Source organism: Rhinopithecus roxellana, chromosome 10, assembly GCF_007565055.1.
Source record: "Rhinopithecus roxellana isolate Shanxi Qingling chromosome 10, ASM756505v1, whole genome shotgun sequence".
Lineage (NCBI taxonomy): Eukaryota > Metazoa > Chordata > Mammalia > Primates > Cercopithecidae > Rhinopithecus > Rhinopithecus roxellana.
Genome location: NC_044558.1, coordinates 61,273,856 through 61,298,261, shown reverse-complemented (window position 1 = coordinate 61,298,261; position 24,406 = coordinate 61,273,856). Strand labels below are relative to the sequence as shown.

The 24,406-nt window shown below is 47.4% G+C and overlaps 2 protein-coding genes and 1 long non-coding RNA gene across 9 annotated transcripts in view; 1 reads left to right on the top strand and 2 right to left on the bottom strand.

Moving 5' to 3' along the window:
* Positions 1-6,453, bottom strand: part of NCKAP5L (NCK associated protein 5 like) — a 38,859-nt gene extending 32,406 nt beyond the window's left edge. For 2 of the 6 annotated variants that reach the window (XM_010385376.2, XM_010385377.2), the window contains exon 1: positions 6,348-6,453. The gene's annotated coding sequence lies outside the window, so the exon portion shown is untranslated. The remainder of the gene's footprint in view (positions 1-6,347) is intronic. The other 4 variants (XM_030939157.1, XM_030939158.1, XM_030939156.1 and 1 more) reach the window with 2 other exon arrangements.
* Positions 6,454-6,566: 113 nt separating this feature from the next.
* LOC104679705 lies at positions 6,567-19,299 on the top strand. Of its 2 annotated transcripts, none has more exons than XR_004059617.1 (3): positions 6,567-6,769; positions 6,959-7,109; positions 16,544-19,299. It is a non-coding gene; the product is annotated as an uncharacterized LOC104679705 (long non-coding RNA). The 2 variants fall into 2 exon arrangements; XR_750360.2 differs by having other exon boundaries at positions 6,567-6,773.
* BCDIN3D (BCDIN3 domain containing RNA methyltransferase) lies at positions 14,464-21,260 on the bottom strand. Its single transcript, XM_010385374.2, has 2 exons — positions 20,991-21,260; positions 14,464-17,137 (listed from the first exon to the last, which is right to left on the bottom strand). Exons 1-2 carry the CDS (start codon positions 21,222-21,224, stop codon positions 16,502-16,504), a joined length of 870 nt encoding a protein of 289 aa, XP_010383676.1. The 5' UTR covers positions 21,225-21,260; the 3' UTR covers positions 14,464-16,501.
* Between the last annotated feature and the right edge of the window lie 3,146 nt (positions 21,261-24,406).

Sequence of the window (24,406 nt, the reverse complement as noted above, 5' to 3'; positions counted from 1 at the left end):
TTGTATCCCCGCAAATCCACATGTTGAAATCCTAACACCCAAGGTAATGCTATTGCGGGGTGGTGGGGCAGTGGTGCTTTGGGACGTAAATAGGTCATGGAGGTGGAGCCCTCATGAAGGGGATTAGTGCTCTTATAAAAAGGGGCCTGGTGAGATTCCTCACCCCTTCTACCACGTGAGGACACAATAAGAAGCCTCTGTCCAGGAATCAGAAAGCTGGCCCTCACCAGACACCAAATCTGCCCTTGCCTTCACCTTGGACTTCCCAGCCTCTAGAGCTGTGAGAAATAAATTTCTGTTGTTTCTAAGCTGCCTAGCTTATGGTATGTTGTTATAGCAGCTCAAACAGACTAAGACAGCCAGAAACGGGAGAGCTGACATAGGTGGTAGGAGAAATCCAGGCACACCCGGTACTGCTAATAGGTAAGGCAACAAATACAGTAGACATGCTACGCTGTATTTTTGGGTAAGAATGAAAAAAAAGAATATATATTTGTGTGTGTTTGGTATTGTGTAAGGAAACTCAAGGGATATATAAGAAACTAATAAATGATTATGGGGGAAAAGGGGATGGAGGTGGGCGCGAGATTTTTTTTTTTTTTTGAGACACGGTCTCACTGTTGCCTAGGCTGGAATGTGGTAGCTCAATCTCTGCTCACTGCAACCTCTGCTTCCTGGGTTCAAGTGATCCTCCCACCTCAGTCTCCCCAGTAGTTGGGACTACAGGTGCACACCACCACGCCTGGCTAATTTTTATATTTTTTGGTAGAGACGAGGTTTCACCGTCTTAGTTAGGCTGGTCTTGAACTCCTAACCTCAAGTGACCCACCCACCTTGGCCTCCCACAGTGCTGGGCATGAGCCACAGTGCCCAGCAGAGATTTCAATTTTCAAACTAAATTTATAAAACCTGGTGAAAAAAGAAAACAAAACTGCAAAAAATATTAGAAGGAATCAAACTATTCAACAAGTTGATTTCTAAAGCTCCTCCCAGCTGTGGCATCGACCCTCTTCCAGGCCCCTAGGACAAGGGAGCAGGAGAGGCGGCCAGTCAGATGAATGTGGGGCCTCTAACCCATGGTTGCTGATGCCTTCACATCCTTTCTTCTCCAGCCATCTTGCCCTGGGTTAGCAGAGAGGCCCTCCTAACCCCAAGCTGTGGTGTGGGCATGGTAACACCACTATTCAGAAGTTGGTCATGGGCACTTCCACCTGGGTAAGAGTTGGGTTTATTCTAGGTCCTTCAGAAGGGGGACAGTCTGGTCAGGGGCAGAGGCAGAGGGCAGGGGAAAGTTTGGGGCCAGTGGGGTAAATGACTCCTGGAAGTGCCTGGTGCTGCTGTGGGCAGGTTCTGGAGGTGTCTCAACACATCCTTGTATAGAAGGGCCGATTATAGCCCCCACATCAAGCCAGCTGGGAGTGAGGTAAATCAGCCCCTGGGAATTGCAACTGTTGAGAACCCCAGAGACACACCCCAGGAGTTCCAGGGCCCCTCACAGCCCTGCCTAGAAAAACCTTGATCACTGGCCTACCAGAGTGTCTATGGGCAGGGACAATTTCAGGCTGAACTACATGAGAGTGAGGAGACATGCAGACCACAGGTTCTAAGCAGCACCTGTCACTCAAGCCCTGCAGGCAACAACAGGAGCAGCAGAATGGGGTCTTCTCTCCTTTAAGACATCTATACTTGAAAAAAAAAAAAAGCATAGTGAATATTGGAGAATTCCCAGAGTTCAAGGACCAGCATAAGGTACAGGGTGCTGTGTCTGACTGGGTTCTTCTCAGCAGTTGCTGGGTTTTAGAAATTGGTAATAACAGCAACAATAATTCACCTTAATAACAGCCTGGCCTCCTCTTTCATCTGCGTAACTCCCAGAGCTGGGAAAATGGTAATTATCGACCAGGTGCCACACCCCAATGGTGATGCATAATTAATACAGGAACACTGGCTGGGAAACTGAGGCCCAAGGAGAAGGATTTCCCCTCACAGAGAGCTACAGACACAGGTGCCGAGGGTTGCTGGGCGGAGGGGGGTGAGGGTGCCAGTTCCACACCTGTAGTGTTTTGGGAAGGTGCTGAAGACAGGGGCACTCATTCCAGAGTCCTCCAGACTTGGGTTTGGGGAGAAGGTGAAGAAAGACCCAGGTATGTGTCCCAAGCCCCCTCCTAGGCTGCGGCAGGGCCTGGGAGGCCCTCCCAAGCCCTGGCTGGGTTGAGTCAAGGCCTCTGTTCTTGAGCCCATGCCCTACCCTCCCAGAGTATCACAAAGCAGGCTGGCAGCTGCCTCAGGCACCTCCACATCTCTATAGTATGCCCAGGCGCCACAGGGTAAGTGAGCGCTCAGCCCTCCGAACAGCCCCACGCCACAGGCATAGTCCATGAAGTGGGAGTGGGGAACACCTTACAGCCAGGTAGGTGGATCAGATCAAGAAGAGTGAAGAAATGGGGGAGACTGCTTCTTGGGAACCCCAGTCCATCTCTGAAGCCCCCTTGCATCCTTGGTACTGATCCTAAAATAAAGAGATCCTTCCTACAGCAAGGCCTGTCTGGCTAGTGCTGTAGAAACCTGCCGGGGAGGTCCAGTTGGCGTATGCCCTCTAAGAAGGCAGAGGACGGTGGGCAAAGCATCCTAAGAGACCAAAGACCTTTTCCCACTGTGTCCACAGAGGGAACCAGTAGAGACTCAAACCAGGAGGGAAGGGTAAACAAAGATGGAGGCATTGCATATGTAGGTCCTTCCACAGCCTGCTGCGTGCCTGGTACTGTGACAGATGCCAGGACAGAAAAAATCTAAGTTCCCGAGAAACTACAAGAGCCAAGACAGGCAGCAACCAATGACCTTGTCCTCCAACCCTCCAGGTCAGTGTCTGGGGGAAAATATTATGGGTCTTGTTCTTAGGGATTTGAAGTTGTTTTTCCTCAGCATGTTACAAAGCTGACCAGAGCCCCTGGGGGGTCCTGCGATAACACTCTGACTCTCCAAGGGCCCAGCTTTCTGCTATCTCAGGTTCAAGAACTGGCCCTCTCTGCTTTAAATCTAGCCAGGCTACCTCATGCATCAAACATTAAGGCAGAATGGGACCACGTGAAACTACAGAGCAGAATCAGGAGGCCTGCCTCTGACACTCACCACCGCATGAATCACTTCCCGCTCTGGACTTCAGTTTCCCCATTTTTAACACGAGGGCGTTAGACTAGACTGTCTCTAGGATTCCTTCCAACCTATGCTCTGTATTGTTTTGATGTAGTGGCAGATCCCAGATTGATTTACATAAATTTGCATGTTCAGAAACCCCAAACTCCAAGTATAGAAAATCCAATCAGTCCATTAATGCAGCCAGACTGGGGCTCGGGGAACCTGCCAGGTTTGGGTGAGGGTTGTCGAAGGAGACGGTGGGAGCAGTGTTGAATTGGGGGAGGGGCTGAGAAGCAGGGGCTAGAAAGGGCACTTGTTTTGAGAAATGCAGCTCTGGTGACTCAGGCATGATGGGGTCAGGGACCCCACTTTGGCTGTCAGGCAAGGGCCCTTTCTCCTCCTGCTTCTAACGGGGCCTCTGGCTGGCCAGCCTCAGAGCCACACCCCAAGAGGGAACAGCAGCCTCTGCCTAGTAACAGCTGCATCCTTCAGTCTGACAGGGACTCCAGCATTAGCCACTTTCTGGGAAACTGACCTCCCTGGGAGCTTCCATTATCCATTCCAAGGGCTCACAGCAGTAAGGAAGGCTTCCCTGGGGTTTAACCTAAACACCTCCTGCGGCAGCTTCACCCTCATAGGCAGCAGGGCCCAGGGCAGAGGGCTTTCCAGTCCCAGGAGAGCCAGCAGAGGGAAAAGCAACGCAGGGAGAATGTGCCCCTACATGAGCAAACCCAGGGCTTCCTTAACCACCACCTCTCCTTCAACATTCCCCTTCAACTGGGAGACCGAGGATGAAAACAAACAAGAACTTCAAGACCTCTGGCTCTTGGGCTGGAAAGCAAGTCCCAACCTGGAGAGCCCAACTCCTGACGAAGTCCTACCCCGGGAGGGAAGGGGCTGGGAAAGGTGGGGTGGGTGCAGTTTCTCCTCACTGCTGCCACTGGCTGGTTTGGCAGGGCCTGGGAGGCTGGCTGGGCTGCATGAGGGCAGTGGGGAAGATTCCTTAGCCCCTTGCCTGGGACCTGGGGATGTGAGTACAGCAGTGAGGTGGGCAGGGCTGGGGATGGGATGGGCAAAAGCAGTGGGGCCCTCCTTGCCCTCCTCCTATAAGAGGGCGGGTGGGTGAGTGTGTTGTGCTCCCTGGCCCAGATCCTAAAACAAGTCCCAACAGCTGAGACTTAAACTGTCTCCTGGGAATCTGCTTACCCTGCTGGCCCTTGGCTGCCTCCTCCTCTCTCAGCTCCTCTTCAAAGGGCCAGGATGTCTCACCACAGGCGTGATGGGTGGGCCAAACCCAAGCCAGCAGGAGTTCATATCCCAAGGCACCAGGGGTGTGTGGGACAAGGTCTACTCTCAGGCACAGAATAAGGGAATCTGTTCTCTCTACACAGGGTTCTAATCCTAAGTAATTGCAATTTAAAGCACATCCAACACTTTAGCTCCCTCTAAATGGAACCATTCTGCCAGAGGACCTTTCTCCCCTATAGATTCACCCATCAGTGAAACCATTCAATGTCAAAAGTGGAAGGGAATATTAGAGCTATCTAGTCCAACTACTGAATTTTAAAGATGGGGAAACTGAGCCCCAGAGAGTAAACTGCCTCGGCCAAGGTCATACAGCAAGCTAGGAAAAGTAGGGACCAGAGCTTCTGACTCTGTCTTTATTGATACCAGCACTTACACTGGTCCCCAAACACTTAGGTCTTCACCGGCCTATCATGAAGATCCTTCTTCCCTGCCAACCACACGGCACCTGCCCCTCCAGGTCCTCACTCTTTTCGTGAGGGCCAGAGCTGGAGAAAGATGCCACCTCATGCATAGACCATAGCCTTTGAAAACAAGCTTGAACTTGGGAATATCTCCCCGGACAGGAATACATACGGTTTCTTTGGGATAGGAAACCCACTAACCCCAGGTTGTTTTTAGGAAGATGGGGGGACCAACTTGAGAAGTGAATTCCTGTCACACAAGGAGTCTGAGAGGGCCAGATGGCGTAATGTGTGCAAGGGAGGGTCTGCAACAAGGCAAATGGGCTATGTTCATTTTCCCCAAAAGTACTGACCATAAACCGGTTAGGCATTGACACCCTTTCTACCGCTCCCCAGGACCACCCCTGCCCGGGCTACTTCCTCTGGCTGACCACTGTGCTTAAGAAGGAGGACCCATGAAAGAGCGGGAGAAGTGGGAGGGAGGGATTGCCTCTACAGCCAGAGAACTACTTAGCCCAAGATCCCTAGCTCCTCAGCAAGGCAGGCCTTTAAGAAGTAGCAGCTGGACAGACTAGGTAGACTGGGCTGATCCAGCCCTAGGATGCCTAGAAAACTAGGCCTGTGGGAGGCGAGGGCCCTCTGTGCCCTTGGGGCCATGCCAGGACTGGAGACAACGTGGGGCCTTGGGCCCAGGACAAGGAGAGGGGAGCTAGGATCCGGGCAGCCGCTTTCTTAGTTGGGCTAAGCCAGGGGAGCGTCGGGCACAGATGAATTCTCTGCATTCTTCTGGCACCGCAGCCAGCACCCGGAGGGCCTTTTCTGCAGGCGCTGCCCTGTCCCTGCTCCCTGCCCAACCAACCCTCCTCCCTCCCTTAGCTTCTCTTCAGCGTGCAGCCCGCCAGGTCCTTCCTCCTTCCCGCAGCCCCTCAAAGCCTCTGAAGGGCTGTTCTCTAGGAGACCCGCTCTTTCCGCCTCTCCCCGCCTTCCCCAGGCCCTACCGCCCCAGGCCACGGGGACTGGAAGGAGTGCGAAAGGGAGCCCGAGGCTCGTCTCCGCGCCTGCGCTTTGGGGAGAGAGCCCCTCCCCCCGCAATAACCCGGCACCGCTAAGCGGCACCCGGACGGTGGGATGCGGGTTGGGTGGGGTGGGCAGCTGGGGCAAGGTCAGTGCTTTCAAAGAGGGAGGGGAGCTCGGCCCCCGGAACATCCCCCACTCCCGAAAGTTTCCCTTCCGGGGCCACTGAGTATGCGCGAGGATGGCGCGGGGGGCGGGAGGGGGTGGGGTGGGGGTGCACAGAGTCTCAGCCGGACCCCCGAGGAGGGTGCAGCTGGAGGGAGGGACGGAGGGGCGGGCAGTATGGTTTGGGCAGGAAGCCGAGACGCCCTCTCCGACCCTGTACTGCCACGAGAGCCTTACCCTCTACACCCCACTTCCCCCGGCACGGAGCTACAGATCCCCCCCGCACTCGCCGCTCTTTCAATTCCAAGTAGACCCAGAACTCACCGAAATCAGGTGTTGAGCTGGGCCAGGGCAGGCCGGATCCGCCAGGTCCATGGCCGCGGTTGGGGCGGGGGGCAGAGAAAGGGGGGTGCCGGAGCCGCCTCCTGATGTCAAGGCTTTAAAGGGGCCGGAGAGCCCCGCCCCTGGCTCTGACCCCGCCTCCCTCCTCCCTAGCAGCCAATCCACATTCACCCTGGATGCGCGCCCCTCCCAGCCCCCTCCAGATGTTCCCAGGACGCCAGCTAAGTCCGCCCGGCCGGCGCGCGCCGCTTCCGCTGTGGTGGGAAGGACCTCCCTTCCCCCTCTGTAGAAACACTTTCTCCAGGCCCGGCCGGGCTTGGTAAACCTCAGCCGTGCCTGGGTAGAGGACGCCGGGCTGGGCCGAGCGGGGGTGGAATGAGGGCGTCTAGAACAGAGAAAACTAAGTAGGTGCGCGCGGACCCACAGGCATGCGCGTTTGCTTCTGTGGGGCTGGGCGTGCACGTGTATGTGTGGTTGTGAGCGTCGGTGTTTGTCATTTGCCTTTCTGCGTATGTGTTGGGTGTAAATCCATAGGGAAAGTCTTGAGTGCCTCTTTGGCCTTAAATGCTCCCGCCTCTCTCTTCCTTATCCAGGATAGGGTCGTCCCCCCAGTAATCTGGAACACAGTGATAGGAACAGGCTCCGCTCATCAGACAAGCAGTGCTGGCCGTTTCCTCACTGGTTTGGGAGGGAAGGCTGGGCAGAAAATGGATACAACCTTGTTCTCAACCACTTGCTATCTCGGTGGGGATGAGGAAAAGCAAACAGCCCATCCAGGCCCCTGCAGAGCCTCAGAGCTTTCAATATCATTCCCATTAGTCCTTAATTAAACACTTACTTGCCCTCGCTTAAATACCCTATAAACTCACAACCTGCATTGTAGTGACTGCCCGAGAAATGTAGGTTCTCAACTGGGTTCTGCAGGGAAATACGAAGGAATCCCTAGGCACAGTCTCTGCCTATTCATTAAAATTTCTTTTGTTGTGAGTATACAAAGGAGGCAGCTTAGAGTATCATATTAGTCCAATAAAGGAACATAAAAAGTAAGGGAATTTAGGGTGCTCAGACTGGCTAGGATTAGGAGTTCTTTCCTGAAGGAGGCTTATTTAAACACGGGATTTGAAGGGCAGAGAGAACTTCAGTAGGGTCCAGGCAGGGTAAAGGCCACAAAGAGACTCAGATAGGAAAGAACAAATTATCTGCATAGGACCGTGAGCAGATCACCGTGGTACGTTGGGAAGTGGGAGAAGTTAATGGAAGAGGTTTCCTTCGGAGGAGAGCGGAATAAGGATACGGATGTGACAAGGCATAAGATAAGTCATTTTGGGTTCTTGAGCATAGAGGTAGCTTGATGAAAAAAGTGCCCAAGGACAGCTATTACTGGAACCTAAAAGATGTCTTGATGGTTACTCCCACCAACTTTCTCATTTATTTTTGCTTAAAAAATATTTTATTCTGGTTGGGCATGGTGGCTCACGCCTGTAATCCCAGCACTTTGGGAGGCCAAGGCAGGCGGATCACAAGGTCAGGAGGTAGAAACCATCCTGGCTAACACGGTGAAACCCCATCTCTACTAAAAATACAAAAAATTAGCTGGGCATGGTGGTGGGCTCCTGTAGTCCCAGCTAATTGGGAGGCTGAGGCAGGAGAATGGCATGAACCCGGTAGGTGGAGCTTGCAGTGAGCCAAGATCGTGCCACTGCACTCCAGCCTGGATGACAGAGTGAGACTCTTTTCTCTGAGATGGAGTCTCACTCTGTCCCAGGTTGGATGGAGTGCAGTGGCACAATCTCTGCTCACTGCAACCTCTGCCTTCTGATTTCAGGTGATTCTCCTGCCTCAGCCTCCCAAGTAGCTGGTATTACAAGTGTGCGCAACCACACCTTGCTAATTTTTGTATTTTTAGTAGAGACGGGAGTTTCACCATGTTGGCCAGGCTGGTCTCGGACTCCTGACCTCAGGTGATTTGCCCACCTCGGCCTTCAAAGTGCTAGGATTACAGATATGAGCCACCGTGCCCAGCCCTTAAACAATTCATAACATGCAATAAAATGCACACATCTTAGGTGCTTTGTTTGGTGAATTTCAAAATATACACCTATGTAATTAACACCCAAAACAAGAGACTGAACCATCACCCTAGAAAGTTCCCTCATGCCCCTTTATAGTTGATCACCCCACACCCACCACCACCCTCCCCTGGCAACTTCCTGAATTATAGCACCATAGATTTGTCTGCATTTGTATTTCACATATATGGAACTTTACGGTATATACTTGTGTCTGTATGCTTTAGCTTAGTAATGTTTTTGAGATCCATCCATGTGTATCAGTAATCTGTTCTTTTTTATTGCTGAGTAATATTCCATCACATGAATATATCACAATGTGTTTATCCATTCTTCAATTGATGGATATTTGGGTATTTCCAGTTGGGGTTATGATGAATATGGCTGCTATTAACATTCGGGTGCAAATATTTTCATAGACATGTTTTCATTTCTTCTTTTCACCTTGTTTCTTGATGATAATGGCATCTTCAGAAGCCTACAGCGTTGTGAACTCTTATTCAATCATCTAACATTTATTGAATAGGGATCAGTGGGATAGTTCTGGGATTACAACACAAAGTAGACATGGTCCTTTCCCCAAAGGGCTTGAAAGTCCAATAAAACTCCATGTACCTGTTGTATCCCTAATATTGCCTTGTATTCCTAATTCTGCATTGAGGTAGAAAACCTTAAAAGTCTGCCAGGCATTTCTGACTGCTTTTGGATGTTTCCAAATAACTGAATTATTGGAAGTAAACAGAACATCAAGATGATAATTTACTTTTTTTTTTTTTTTTTCTTTTTTGAGACAGAGTCTCACTCTGTCACCCAGGCTGGAGTGCAGTGGCACAATCTCGGCTCACTGAAGTTCTGCCTCCCAGGAGGCAATTCTCTTGCCTCTTGCAATTCTCAAGCAATTCTTCTGCCTCAGCCTCCCAAGTAGCTGAGATTACAGGTGGGCGCCACCACACCCAGCTAATTTTTGTATTTTTAGTAGAAATGAGGTTTCACCAAGTTGTCCAGGCTGGTTTTGAACTACTGACCTCAAGTGATCTGCCCGCTTCAGCCTCCCAAAGTGCTGGGATTACAGGCGTGAGCCTCCGCGCCCAGCCAATATTTTACTTTTCATTTAGATGTTTACCTTTGTTTAGTAAATACAGCCAGAACATCTGTATTTGTCAGAGCAAGCACCTGTGCTCCTTCCTTAAAGGCTATTGTGCATTTGATAATTTTGGCATTCAGATTTTGGCAGATTCTCTATGCTTCACAAACCTTCATCCTCACTGACAGGGGTTGAAAGAAGTATAACTACTATTGCTCCAAGATCCCTTTCAGTCTTTTGATGAGACTTAAGACTCTTTCATTCCTTAGTGCTATTATTTGCATAAATTAAAAATTACACAGAAGTCCCAAAGTTTGTTCTTCACTCTTATATCACTAATCATATATTGTTATTTACTTGAGTCGTCTGTGTAACACAACAGGCTAGGCCTCTTAGGTCTCTGGTAGCTGCAGGCTGTTACTACTGGTTTAGTAACAAACCAGTTTGGTGGTATTGTCTAACTATGCATGTAGTGCTGATGCCTGACAGATGGATTGTCAGAGAGAACCACCCTGTCACTGCTAACATCAGTACTTTGAATGGGGTTCCCTGCTTTAATACTGTGTGGTCATTCATTTAATGTTGGAGCATCTTCAATTCTCAGAGGTTGAAACTGTAGCCATTTAGCCATTGGTTGATAAACTGACTCTAGTTTAGAACTCCTGGCAACAGGAGATAGTCAGGTTGGTAACTAGCCTCTCAAAACATTTTTTCTTTTTTTTTTCTCTAGATTGGGTCTTGCTGTGTCACCCAGATTGGAGTGCAGTGCTGTGATCACAGCTCACTGCAGCCTTGACTTCTAGGCTCAAGTGAGCCCCCACCAACTAGCTGGGACTACAAGTGCACTCCACCATACCCAGCTAATTTTTTCATTTTTTGTAGAGACAGGGTCTCACTGTATGCTCAGGCTGGTCTTGAACTCCTGAGATCAAGCGATCCTCCCACTGTGGCCTCCCAAAGTGCTGGGATTATAGATGTGAGCTACCATGCCTAACCTCAAAACATTTTTGTAATATGGCTGTTTTCCAGACAGATGAACTCTGAGTGCAATCTCAATGTCTTTCCTGATCAGTAAGAGGAAGAAAGGAGCTGTTGTATAATGTTTGGTCCACTTGCTGTATAGGAATAGATCTTTACTGCTACATGTACATAATTCTGTACAGAACAGTCATGTTCCTTGGATTCTGACAGCATTGCCGGTATGTGCTTTGAAACCTCCTACCTGGCACAGATATGATGAATCTGCTCATATCCTTGAACCTCTTTTTCATCACTTTTCATCATTCAAACATTTTTATTGAATCTATATGCTAAGCACTGTACATAAAGTATTAGATAACTTGTACAGAGTTCATGTGGGGTATGATAAAAAATGAGACTGGAAAGGAAAGCACTGGGTAGATCATCCTTTATCCTAAGAGCAGTGTAGACTTTGAATGGTTTTAAGCAGGAGGGTAGCATAGTCAGATTTGCATTTTAGATCAGTGTGGTTGCAGTGTGGAGGATAGAGAGAGCAAGACTGAAGTCAGGGGGGCCAGGCAAGGTTTTTGTAGTACCTGAGGAGAAAAACGAGAAATGACATGGTCTGGACTAGGAAAGTGATAGTGGTGATGGGGAGGACGTTGAAATCCTCAGGGGGCATCCGAGTAGAAACATCTCTCCAACTCCTCAGAACTTCCCAACTGTGTGCCTCAGGAAGAGGTTAAGGTGGTGCTGCATATTGGGCTTCACAATTCTCAGGGCAGCACAAGCTTCCTGAGTCAGAGAGCAATCTTGGTTATGCCAGATTGCATCATCCAGCATATAAAACACCATTGTTTTCTATGTGTGTACTGACATGGAAAAGGTTGGGAAGCACTGATGTAGGCTGTGGGATAAATAATTCTGAAGCTCAGGAGAGGAATCGGGATGATAGATAAGAGATTTGTGAGTCTTCAGAATGTTGGTGGTTACTGAAGTCATGGAGTTGAGGAGATCATGCAAGTAAAGAAAAGAAAGGCTGGAGCAGAACCCCAAGGAACATCAACATTAGACGGGGGTCTCCAGAGAAGGAGAAAGAAAACTGAATGAACGTTGTCACCAGAACACAAGAAAGGGATTTCCAAAAAAAAAAAGACCAAATACAATCGGTCCTTCTTATTGGTGACTTCCACATCCATGCACTCAATCAACCTCAGATCAGAAAAACAAAAACAAAACAAAACAAAAAAAAAAAACTACATCTCTCTGAAGACTAGGTCAGAAAAAAAAAAAATACAGCAATAAAAATGCAAAATTTTAAAAATTTAGGCTGGGCACGGTGGCTCACGCCTGTAATCCCAGCTCTTTAGGAGGCCAAGGCGGGTGGATCATGAAGGCAGGAGATCGAGACCATCCTGGCTAATACGGTGAAACACCGCCTCTACTAAAAATACAAAAAATTAGCCGGGTGAGGTGGTGGGCACCTGTAGTCCAGCTACTCGGGAGGCTGAGGCAGGAGAATGGCATGCACCCAGGAGGCGGCGCTTGCAGTGAGCCGAGGTCGCGCCACTGCACTCCAGCCTGGGCGACAGAGCGAGACTCCGTCTTAAAAAAAAAAAAATTAGTGTTAACAATTTACATAGTATTTACATGATATTACATATTATAAGTAATCTAGAGATGATTTAAAGTATATAGGAGAATACCCCTAGGTCATTTGCAAATACTACACCATTTTATGTAAGGGACTTAAGCATCCTTTGATTTTTGTATCCTTGTGGGTCCTGGAACCAATTCCCCATGAATAAGAAGAGATGATTTTTTTTTTTTTTTTTTTTTGAGATGGAGTCTCGCTCTGTCACCCAGGCTGGAGTGCAGTGGCCGGATCTCAGCTCACTGCAAGCTCCACCTCCCGGGTTTACGCCATACTCCTGCCTCAGCCTCCCGAGTAGCTGGGACTATAGGTGCCCGCCACCTCACCCAGCTAGTTTTTTGTATTTTTTTAGTAGAGATGGGGTTTCACCATGTTAGCCAGATGGTCTCGATCTCCTGACCTCGTAATCCTCCCGTCTCGGCCTCCCAAAGTGCTGGGATTACAGGCTTGAGCCACCGCGCCCGGCCGGAAGAGATGATTTTTTTGGCCCCGACGTTGCTGAGTCAAGTTAGATCAGGACAGAGACATCCCTACTGACTCTGGCCACATGTCATTGGAGACTTTGATAAAACCAGATTTTATTTGTTTATTTAAAACAGAGATGGGGTCTCACTCCATTGCCCAGGCTGTTCTCAAACTCCTGGGCTCAAGCAGTCCTCCCATCTTGGCCTTCCAAAGTGCTGGGATTACAGGCGTGAGCCACCCCGCCCAACCTGGCAAAACCAGATTCTGAAGGATTGAGAAAAATGTACAAAGTAAGGAATGGAGACAGGAGGTGTTTAAAACTTTTCGGCTGGGTGCAGTGGCTCACACCTGTAATTCCAGCACTTTGGGGAGGACAAGGTGGGTGGATCACCTGAGGTCAGGAATTCAAGACCAGCCTGGCCAACATGGTGAAACCCCGTCTCTACTAAAAATACAAAAATTAGCTGTGCGCAGTGGCACATGCCTGTAATCCCAGCTACTCAGGAGGCTGAGGCAGGAGAATCGCTTGAGCCTGGGAGGCAATTGCCGTGAGCCAATTGTGCCATTACACTCCAGCCTGGGTAACAGAGTGAGACTCTGTCTCAAAAACAAAACAAAAACACAAACAACAACAAAAAACTTTTCTAAGATTTTGGCTATGCTGTGAAGGAAAAATTAGGCAGATAGATGGGTGGTACAGTGAGTTATTTTAGAAAACACTCACTAATTTAAAAAATTATTCATTTAAGATTCGTTTGTATAAAAAGTAATATGTCCATATGGTTTAATAATCAAATAATACAGAAGCAATTATTTGCTGCATTTCTTACCCCCAGCAATGAGCCATTTTAACTTTTTGGCTGATTCTTCTATATGACTAAATATGCTTATACTGCCATTCCTTTTTTTTTTTTTTTTTTTTTTGAGATAGAGTCTCACTCTGCTGTTCAGGCTGGAGTGCAGTGGCATGATCTCGGCTCACTGCAGCCTTGCTTTTCAGGCTCAAGCAATCCTCCCACCTCGGCCTCCCGAGTAGCTAGGACTATAGGCGCATGCCACTATGTTCAGCTAATTTTTAAATTTTTAAATTTTTTTGTAGAGATGAAGTCTTATTGTATTACCCAGGCTGGTCTTTAACTCCTGGGCTCAAGTGATTCTCCCGCCTTGGCCTCCCAAAGTGTTGGGATTACAGAGGTGAGCCACCGCACCCGACCTGAGGACCTCATTTTTATGGGCAGTAATTACACATCCTTTTTGAAACCAACTGCCACAGATGTGAAATACAGTGGTTCCTCCCAACAGGTCACGTAACTGCTCAGCCAATCTTTTACTAGGGAACAGGTCAGGTTCGGATGCTGAAGCATCTCCCAAAGCTTTTAGTTATTGAGGATTTCTTTTTTTAAGACAGTATCACTCTGTTATCCAGGCTGGAGTGCAGTGGCATGATCTTGACTCACTGCAACCTCAGACTCCTGAGCTCAAGTGATCCTGCACCTCAGCCTCCCAAGTTACCAGACTACAGGTCTGTGCCACCACTTCCAGCTAATTTTTTTTTTTTGTATTTTTTGCAGATTCAGGGTTTTGCCATGTTGCCCAGGCTGGTCTCAAACTGCCGAGCTCAAGTGATCCACCTGCCTCAGCCTCCCAGTGTTGGGATTACAGGCGTGAGCCACTGCACCTGGCTATTTCTTAATTAGCCATGTTGGACAAAGACCCTGTGTATCCTTCTGGTCACTGAGGTTATTTTCTGTTATCAAGGAGTTATCCGGGAAAGGTGCCACTTGGCTTTGTAAGCCAGTCTCACTGTAGTCAGAGCCCATTTATTAGTTTTGTAGTGCTGCTGTAAGAAATCACCACAAAACTTAGTGGTTTAAAATACTGATTTATTCTCTTACAGCTCTGGAGATCAGAAATCTAAAATCAAGGTGTTGGCAGGGCTGTTCCTTCTGGAGGCTTCAGGGGAGAGTACATTTCCTTGCTTTTGCTAACTTCTTGAAGTCACCTGCATTCCTTGACTTGTGGCCCTTCTTCACATCACTCCAACCTCTTGCTTTTGTCATTACATCTCCTTCTGTGGTCAGCTCTCCCTCTGCCTCCCTATTATAAGAACACTGATGATTGCACTTAGGGTCTATTCTGATCATCCAGGTTAATCTACCGATCTCAAGATCCTCAATCTCATTTGCAAAGCCCCTTTTGCTATCTAAGGTAACATTCACTGGTTTCAGGGATTAGGTGGACATCTTGGGGGACCATTATTCATCCTACCATAGCGCCACGTAGTATGTTTTTGTGCACTGCCTTGGTGGAGTGAGAGGAGAGAGCACCCAGCAGGGTTACAAGGTTTCAAAGTGTTCCTAAATTAAGATCTTGTGCGTAAACTCAGCTCTGTAACTACTGTGGTAACTGAGACCATCATAAACTGGCCTCATTTCCATTAGCTCCATATCCCTCCCTGCCAACACTGCTTCCTTTAAAATGTTCTGTAGCACTGAGGCTGGACTCCTTATTACTTCATTATCCTGAACAACAAGTTATCCGAGATAGTAAGATGCATGTTTTCTACAAGGGAGATGTTTTTCTCATAAGCCTCTGGTCTAACAAGTGCAATTGTGGTCTGCAGCATGCTCACACAGTGTAATAGCACCTTATTTTTCTTTATCACTCTATATTCTGCAAAATACCTTCACATCCTTAGGATATTTGGGCATAGGAAAAGGAAAGGGGTGTTATTTCAGTTGTACCGATGAGTAAACTGTGGCTGTAAGGCAGAGAATGGATTAGAAGGTAGATGACTTTAATATAGGAACCCCCCACCAGGCACTGGACACATGGATGGAATGAAACGTACATGTAATTGATAGAATTTGCTGCTGGACTTTGTGAGCATTTCAATGTGGGGAATGTAAGTGAGAAAATCAACTGAGGTTTCTAGCTTAAGCAATGAAGACTATCAAATGAGATAGGACTAGGTTTTCAATGAGGGTAATGAGCTTGCTTTTGAGATATGTTGAATCTGATGTACCTAAGAACTAAGGGATATAATGACAAAACAGGAAAAATGCTAGTCCGGGACTGTGGATGTAGGGCTACCAATATATTTGGGGACCATAAGCATGTAGGTAGTTGTTAAAGTCACAGGGAAGAATTCATACCAGGAAAAATACATAGAGGAGGGCTAAATGGAACCGTAAGCACTCAAAGTATGGTCTGCCTCTGCTTGCCTCAGAATCATCTGGGGGAGCTGTTAAAAACAGATGCCTCATTGTTAATGTACTTAATGTCACAAAAATTGTATACTTTTTAAAAAATTATTTATCTTTTAATTTTTAATCCAGTTTTTGATGGGATTTCCCCATGTTCTGAAAAACTATACTTAAAAACGGTTAAAATGGTAAATTTTATGTATATATTACTATAATAGAAGAATGCACAAACAAACAAAAAACAGAAAACAGATTCCTAAGCCACATTCCAAACCTGAATTACTAAGGTTTTGCCCAAAGTCAGGCCTAGCAAGTCCGAAAGCCTGAAGAAACCAGGTAAGATTCAGAGAGCCCAGGAACTGATATATTTTAAGACTGGCCTAGTTTTATCTTTATAAATAATCCCCCAAAGCAGCCCCCTCCATAACTCATAACCAGGACCACTTTTCCTAGGCCATCCCAATCCAGCTATCCTAGCTCACCACTCCACAGATTCATTCTCCACAAGATTTGTTCCAAACAATGGGGAACAGATACCGATTCTTTCAATTATATGCCTTGGACATTTTACCAAAAGCTCCTGCCAGGTTTTGAGGCTGCCTGATTGTTAAGGAGTTAAGGAGAATGAACATAATTCTCAATATAAAACTCTTTCAATATATCTTTCTTGGTCTTCTTGCCCTTCCATCTCACTGCTTCTAGAATCTTAATCTGTTCTTTTCTTTCCCTCTTTCTATCAGTGATTCAGGGATTGGATGAGTCTCTATGGTTTGTTTTGCCCTGAAGAACAGAAGGCTTCTGTCCCAACTGGTGTTGCCGAAGCAACATATTAATTCCATGCCATGATCCTGGGTCAAGATCTGCACAATCTGATTGGTCATATCACCTCGGATGGCAAGGGAGTGGAAGTGGTCAAAATCATGGAGTCCCAGCTTTCGGAGACGCCTTGCAGCTGCCCGGTAACACTTCCAGGGTTGGGGCTCCACAAGGAGGTAGTGGCAGAGGGAGGAAAGATGGGCCAGGAACTCCCACAGGCCATGGTCTCCGTGGTTCAGATGAATCCACATGGTTATTGACATACAGAAGCCAATGTCAAAAACTGAACGTCCAAATTGGCTTAAGAAAGAGCTCAAGAGAACCTTCCGTTTCCTTTGATTCATGAAGTCCAGGGTGATAAAGGTCAAGGCATCAGGAAAAGGACATTCTTTTTCGGCTCGCTTCACCAGGACTGGATCTATGTCACAGCAGAGAAGCCGAAGTTCTCTTGAGGCATCTGAGCAGGTCTCCCCGTCAGGTAGGGAGAGGAAGTGTTTGTATAGAGCCACACTCAGATCCTAGAGGAATCCAAAAGAGCTTTGTCACTGCAGTTCTCAACCAATGAATGGAAGAGAAATCTGTATCATTCTTCCACTGAGAATGCCACTTACCTCTGGCTGTATAGGATGTGAGGTTCCTAAACTGTAACCTAGAGGTTGTGCAAAAAGTTTTCCACAGAATAGGCTCTCAGTGCCCTCCAGGGGTCACATGCTGTAATGCATCATCCCCATATTTTCCTGACACTGATGATAGATTGGGTTGTAGTTCAAAGTTACAGCCAAATGGATGCAGCAAAGGAGCCTACAGCAGTATTTCCCAGCTTAAGTAATATGCTGATAAACTCACTCTTTTTCTGGGTATCTGAAGACCCCAGGGAGGAGGAAAGGGGTCCAGAGGCATAACCGTGTCTCTTACGAAGGAAGTGAGGAATACAGCAAGCACCATCTTATAAAAACCTGCTTCTCAGACCTGTGGTGGGGGAAGTCTGGATTCCAAAGTCCTCATTTAGCTTCAATTCACTACAGCTTCAATTTTACTGTCTTAGGATTCATCACCTCCTTCTGAGACATTCTGATTCTATAACCATCATTGCTAAAAGTCACTGCTAACAACCTTCTAGACAAGTCTAATGATTTATGATTTTTACCACATTAGCACCTTTTTACTCTTAAGTCACCATCTCCTTTCTCTAACTTTGAATTCCTTTTTTTTTTTGTTGGAGACAAAGTCTGGTTCTGTCACCCAGGCTCGAGTGCAATGGCGTGATCTCGGTACACTGCAATCTCTGCCTCCCAGGTTCAAGCGATTCTCCTGCCTCAGCCTCCTAAGTAGCTGGGATTACAGGCACACATCACCACACCCAGCTAATTTTTGTTTTTAGTAGAGACAGGGTTTTGTCATGTTGGCCAGGCTGGTCTTTAACTGACCTCAAGTGATCCACCTGCCTTGGCCTCCCAAAGTGCTGGGACTAGAGGAATGAGCCACTGCACCTGGCCTCTTTGATTTCTATAACCATTATAACTATAACTCAAATTTGTGTTTTTCCACATAGTATTTTCAAGGCATTTTTCTGTTTACTACTTTATTTGCTTGGTGTAACAAGCATGTGAGGAAAATATTTATTTATGCCTTTTGTGCAGGTGAAGAAAATGCACAATGGAAGCCACCCAGATGTCCAATGATAGTGGCATAGACAAATCAATGTGGTATAATCATGAAGATAGAATACTAAGTAGCAGTTAAAAATGAAGACACTCAGCTTGGTGCACAGCATGGACGATTCTCACAAATACATAATGTTGAGAAGAAAAAGCAAGCCATAACAGAAAATTTATGACAAGCATCCACTTACATGAAGCTCAAAAATGGGTAAAATTAAACTACATCATTCAGGGAAGAAAAACAGTACACTACAAAGAAAAGCAAGGAAACAACAGAAGGCTCACTGTTACCTCTGGATAGAGAATAGAGGTTTACGAACAGGAAAAGGCATATAGGGGAACTTGCAGGGTGCTGAAAATGTTTATTCTTTTTTTTTTTTTTTTTTTTTTTGAGACACGGTCTTACTCTGTTTCCCAGGCTGGAGAGTGCAGTGGCGTGAGATCACTGCAGCCTTGATTTCCCAGGCTCCAGAGATCCTCCTACTTCAGCCTCATGAGTAGCTGGAACCACAGGTGCACACCACGATGCCCAGTTAATTTTTGTGTTTTTGGTAGGGATGAGAGTTTGCCATGTTGCCCAGGCTGACCTCGAACTCCTGAGCTTAAGCAATCCACCAGCATCAGCCTCTGAAAATGTTGGGATTACAGGCGTCAGCCACTGCGCCTAGCAGTTTTTTGGGTTTTCTGTTGTTGTTCTATTTGAGACAGGGTCTCACTTTGTCACCCAGGCTGGGGTATGTGGCACAATCAAGGCCCATTGCAGCCTCGACCTCCTGGGTTCAAGCGATCCTCCTCCCTCAGCCTCCCTAAGTAGATGGGAGTACAGACGCCCACCACCACACCTGGCTAATTTTTTTTAGAGATGGGGTTTTGCCATGTTGCCCAGGCTGGGGAAAGAGTTTTTAAAATTGAAAAAAAAAAAAAAAAAGCACCCATAAATTATGGTACATCTATCCAATGAAACATTAGGACGCTGCTAAAAAAAGAATGCGGTTATATAATCTCAGAATTAAAAGCTACTAATAGTGTGTTACCATTTATAAAACTAAAAGGGGGGTATTTATACATACATAAATGCTGGTATACACACAGGACTGATACCTAAGAAATTATAAACAGTGGTGCCACTGTGTGGGGGAAAAGGAGGATTTAGGGTTGGGAGTAGAGACTTTTTACTATTTACCCCTTTGTAGTTTGAATTTTTTTGTTTTATCAAGCGCAAGCATTTTTTTTTCCCTTTTCTGACTACAAAGATCCAGAAGAGAAAGCATTTTTTAAAAAGTGCAAAACAGAAAGCTCCATAAACGTACAGCCAGGTTTGGGAACCACTACCCTAGTTAGCTGCCAACTATGTCTTTACCTCTCCTGTGTATACTACTCTTAACTTTAAAATCTCTGGTGGTTTCCTAATGCCTTTCGTGAAATCCCAAGCCTTAACCTCAGTCTCTCTTTTCCACTGTTTTCACCCTCTGACTTCCTGTATCATCACAGAGAAGAAATTTTGCAGGGGACACCGGACATCAACCCATCTCCTCATTCCAGTCTTTAAGACTGTATCCAAATGTCCTCCTCCTACTTATCAACTGAGTCCCACAAGGTCTGCAATCGTCCCCCAAAGTCTCTTCTGTGAAAGGACAGCAACCCAACAAAACTGTCCCCCGCCCTCCAGATGCTGGACTGGAGTGACGGAGGGAGCAGAGAGAGGGTACTAACTTTGGAAGCATTTGCCATGCTAAGTTCAGACTGCCTGCTAGTGTAGGATATCCCAGTGGCTATAAATAGGTGTGGGAGAGACATTTCCTTATTTTGCATGTGGTTTGATTATAATCATTATATTCCTAAGAATAGTTTGCAGCAAGAAGAGTGGCAGTGCCACCCTTCTCCATTCCCTCGGGCAAAATGCTCTGTTTCTTCGATCCTCTCCACTGTACTTTGTCAACTCACTGTTTTTGTTTTGCTTTGTTTTTGTGATGGAGTGTCGCTCTGTCACCCAGGCTGGAGTGCAGTGGGACCATCTCGGCTCACTCCAGGCTCCGCCTCCCGGGTTCACACCATTCTCCTGCCTCAGCCTCCCGAGTAGCTGGGACAACAGGCGCCCGCCACCATGCCTGGCTAATTGTTTGTATTTTTAGTAGAGACGGGGTTTCACTGTGTTAGCCAGGATGGTCTCGATCTCCTGACCTTGTGATCTGCCCGCCTCGGCCTCCCAAAGTGCTGTGATTACAGACGTGAGCCACCGCCCCGGCCGACCCACTTTTTTTGAAATAAACATGCAGGTCCTAGGGTCTGTCCTGTACTGCACACATGAGTCTCAATATCAGGCATTATTCTGTCACCTTTGGCTCTTCTCTCTCAGTAACCCAAACCTAACCCCATGTTCCCAAACGTGTGTCTCTGGAAGCCCCCTCTCCCCAGTCAAAGCGCCAGACACTCTGGACAGAAGCCACCCTAGATACAGGGACCGTCCCCATCAGGCCCTTAAAGAGAAGTGGGAACGTAGTCGACAAGGACTCCTCTCCAAGAGAGATTCCTAAGACAGATGGTGGAACCCTGGCGGACAGGCAGCAGCAGCACTGGCAAGGTCAACGCCACGCTTTATACTCGATTTGGGAAAGTTTTGATAGGTGTGAGCCCAGGCCAGAACCACAGTGGATGTGTAGGCAACCAACCGCTTGGTTCCGGATGCTCCAATCCCTCCCCTGTCACTCACCCCGGAGTTACACCCCACGTCGAGCCCCAGAATCGGCCCGTTCTCGGGACTCTGAGGAAAGAGCTGTCGAAGCAGCTCCGGGGGCAGGAGGCGGAGCCGTTGCTCCGGAGGGTGGAAGCGAGAATAATGAGGAAAATTTCCGAACGGGGCGGCGCCGGGTTCCAGAACTCGCGGTTCCTCTTCCGCTGCGGTCTCCTTAACACTCCCTCCATCCAGTTCCGTGGGCACCGCCATTAGCCTCAACACCGCCTCTGGGCCCTGGCGGAACCGGAAGTCGGGAACCTGCGGTTGGCGGGGGCGGGGGCGGGGCGGTGTCAGCGCGCGTGCGCTGAACGGCGAGGGCGGGTGGATCGAATTCTGCGGTGAATCAAAAAGCCTGGCCTGGCCGGGCGCGGTGGCTCAAGCCTGTAATCCCAGCACTTTGGGAGGCCGAGACGGGCGGATCACGAGGTCAGGAGATCAAGACCATCCTGGCTAACACAGTGAAACCCCGTCTCTACTAAAAATACAAAAAACTAGCCGGGCGAGGTGGCGGGCGCCTGTAGTCCCAGCTACTCGGAGGCTGAGGCAGGAGAATGGTGTAAACCCGGGAGGCGGAGCTTGCAGTGAGCTGAGATCCGGCCACTGCACTCCAGCCTGGGAGACAGAGCCAGACTCCGTCTCAAAAAAAAAAAAAAAAAAAAAGCCTGGCCTGACTTCCTCTCGCTGTGTGCCTGTAGCCGGCGACCGCGTGGGGCTTACCTTGTATTATTAAACCCTCATCACAACACTGGGAGGGGATTAGCAATATCATCCACGTTTTACAGGGATGAAACTTAGCCCTCTGAGGGCTAAGTGTCTTGGCCAAACTGACATAGTTTGAAACTTGGGCTGCTTGACCCAGAGCAAGTATAATAGTTTGTTGGGATCTTGGAAATCAATTTTAGTCCAATTTCCTTTCTTTATAAGTGCAAAAAGTGAGACCCGGAGAGAACTTACTTGTCTGGGGTCATACAGTGAATCTGTGACTAAAGAACTTCCACCCGGTTCAGGAAAGGGTAGTCAGGAGCTGCAGGTCACTTGCGAAGCCGGCCGACTCAGTCCTGTCCCCCAGGGGGAACTGTAGACCATGAACTCCTTGAGAGGCAAGGACCGCGCCTTAAGAGCCAGCACTTAAAGAGTGCTTACCGGGCACCAGACACCCTTCTAAGCTACTTAGTCCTCCCACTAACCCCATGATAAAATGACCGTATTATTATTCTTTTTATATAGATGAGGACACTGGAGTACAACAAAGTAACTTGCCCAAGATCCTGCAGTTAGAAATGATGGTACTAGGATTCGAACCCAGGTAGTTTGGATCCAGAGGATGTACTTGCAACGCTGTGTTATTCTCAACCTTGAGTCTTCTGTACTTACCATGGGCCTGGCACAAAGACGCTCAACAAATGTTGTTGAATGAAAACTCAATAGAGGATACAAGTAGGTGACGAAGGTCAGATCTGTTTGGGGAAAATTTAAATGGAAGGGAGAAAGGATGCAAACTGAAACACAGTGGAATGGAGTTGGGCAAGATGTGAGCTAGAGATTGGAAATAACAGAGCTGATAAGGAGAGGAACTGAAGGGTCAACCTAGGTAGCAGGTTCCAGTCAAAAGCCAGCATGGCCCAGAATATCTGTCAGGGTCAACCAAGCATCAACAGAGTTGTGCAGGAACTCCCATCCCCACCCCTGCACCTGGCCCACCCATCTTAAAGAGGTCTCCTGCTCCATGAGGCTGGCAGTTTGGTAAACTTCTTACAAGGCACTGAAGCATGACTCCTGCAAATAGTGCCATCAGGAGTTAAAATAAGCGCTGTTTTCCCCTCAGTTTTTACTTTCTATTTTCTTTTTTTTTCCCCCTTTTTTGAGACAGAGTCTCACACCGTTGCCTGGGCTAGAGTGCAATGGCACGATCTCGGCTCACTGCAACCTTTGCCTCCCAGGTTCAAGTCAGGTGATGGTTATATGGGTGTTTGCCATAAAATTATTTCAACTTGTCTATGTGTTTGGAAACTTTCATAACAAAATATTGGGAAAAAGGAACATTTAATGCACAAAAAAACCCTCTTGAAAATTAACAATATAATAGCAGAAATGAAACACTCCATAGAACAGTTGGAAAATAAGCTAGAGGCAATCTTCCACAAAGTAGAGCAAAAAAAGCCAAAAGATGGAAAATGGAAAACAGTAGACATAAGACAAGGTCCAGCCTAGGAGGTCTCACATAATAGGAGTTCCAGAAAGGGAAAGCAGACAGAACTATCTAATTATCCATCAAAGAACTACTATCAAGGAAGCAATTCAGTAAAATTTCCTAGAACTGAAGGGCCCATCAAGTGTCAAGTATAATGGATGAAAATAGTTTCACAAATGACAAAACATGGTGAATTTTCACAACACTGAGGACAGAGAGGAAATCCTCCTACATGTTTTCAGAAAGATTAAAAACAAACAAAAAGACAGATTTCATACAAAGGATCAGGAATCACGACAGCGGTGGATCTCTCACCAGTCACGGTGACAGCAGGAAGGCAATGGAACAATGCCTTGAATGTTCTGAAGGAAAATGATTTCTAATTTTCCCTTCTATACACAGCCAAATGATTAAATTAGTGTGAAGACAGAATGAAGGCATTTCCAGACATGCAAGAAACCAAATCCATTGTCTTCTATGAGCTCTTTCTCAGGAAGCTACTGGAGAAAATCTTCCACCAAAATGAGGTAGAAAAACCAGAAGTGCAAGTGTATGGAACCTAGAAAGCAGGTTTTTAACAGAGGAGAGTTGAAGGAAATCCCCAGGATGGAGATGGAAGGTTATGGAACAGCTAGCTGCTGGGCAGCAGATCTTCAGAGTGACCAGTGCAGGCTACAGCAGTCAGAAGATTCCAACAGAGAAGATGGCATCAACAAGATGAAATTGATAAAACATTTAATGGCCCAGGTGCAGTGGCTCACACCTGTAATCCCAGCACTTTGGTAGGCTGAGACAGGAGGATCACTTGAGGCCAGGAATTTGAGACCAGCCTGGCCAACATGGTGAAACCCCATCTCCACTAAAAGCATAAAAATTACCCGGGCCATGGTGGCACGCACCTGTAATCCCAGCTACTCGGGAGGTTAAGGCACGAGAATTGCTTGAACTTTGCAGGCGGAGGTTGCAGTGAGCTGGGATTGCGCCACTGCACTCCAGCCTGGGGGACAGAGTAAGACCCTGTCTCAAAGAAACAAACAAACAAACAACAACAAACCATTTAATGTATCTGAATATATTCAGAGAATATTTACCCACTTAGGGAAGAGTTAGAAGCTACTAATAGGCTGGAGGCGGTGGCTCACGCCTATAATCCCAGCACTTTGGGAGGCTGAGGCGGGCAGATCACCTGAGGTCGGGACCA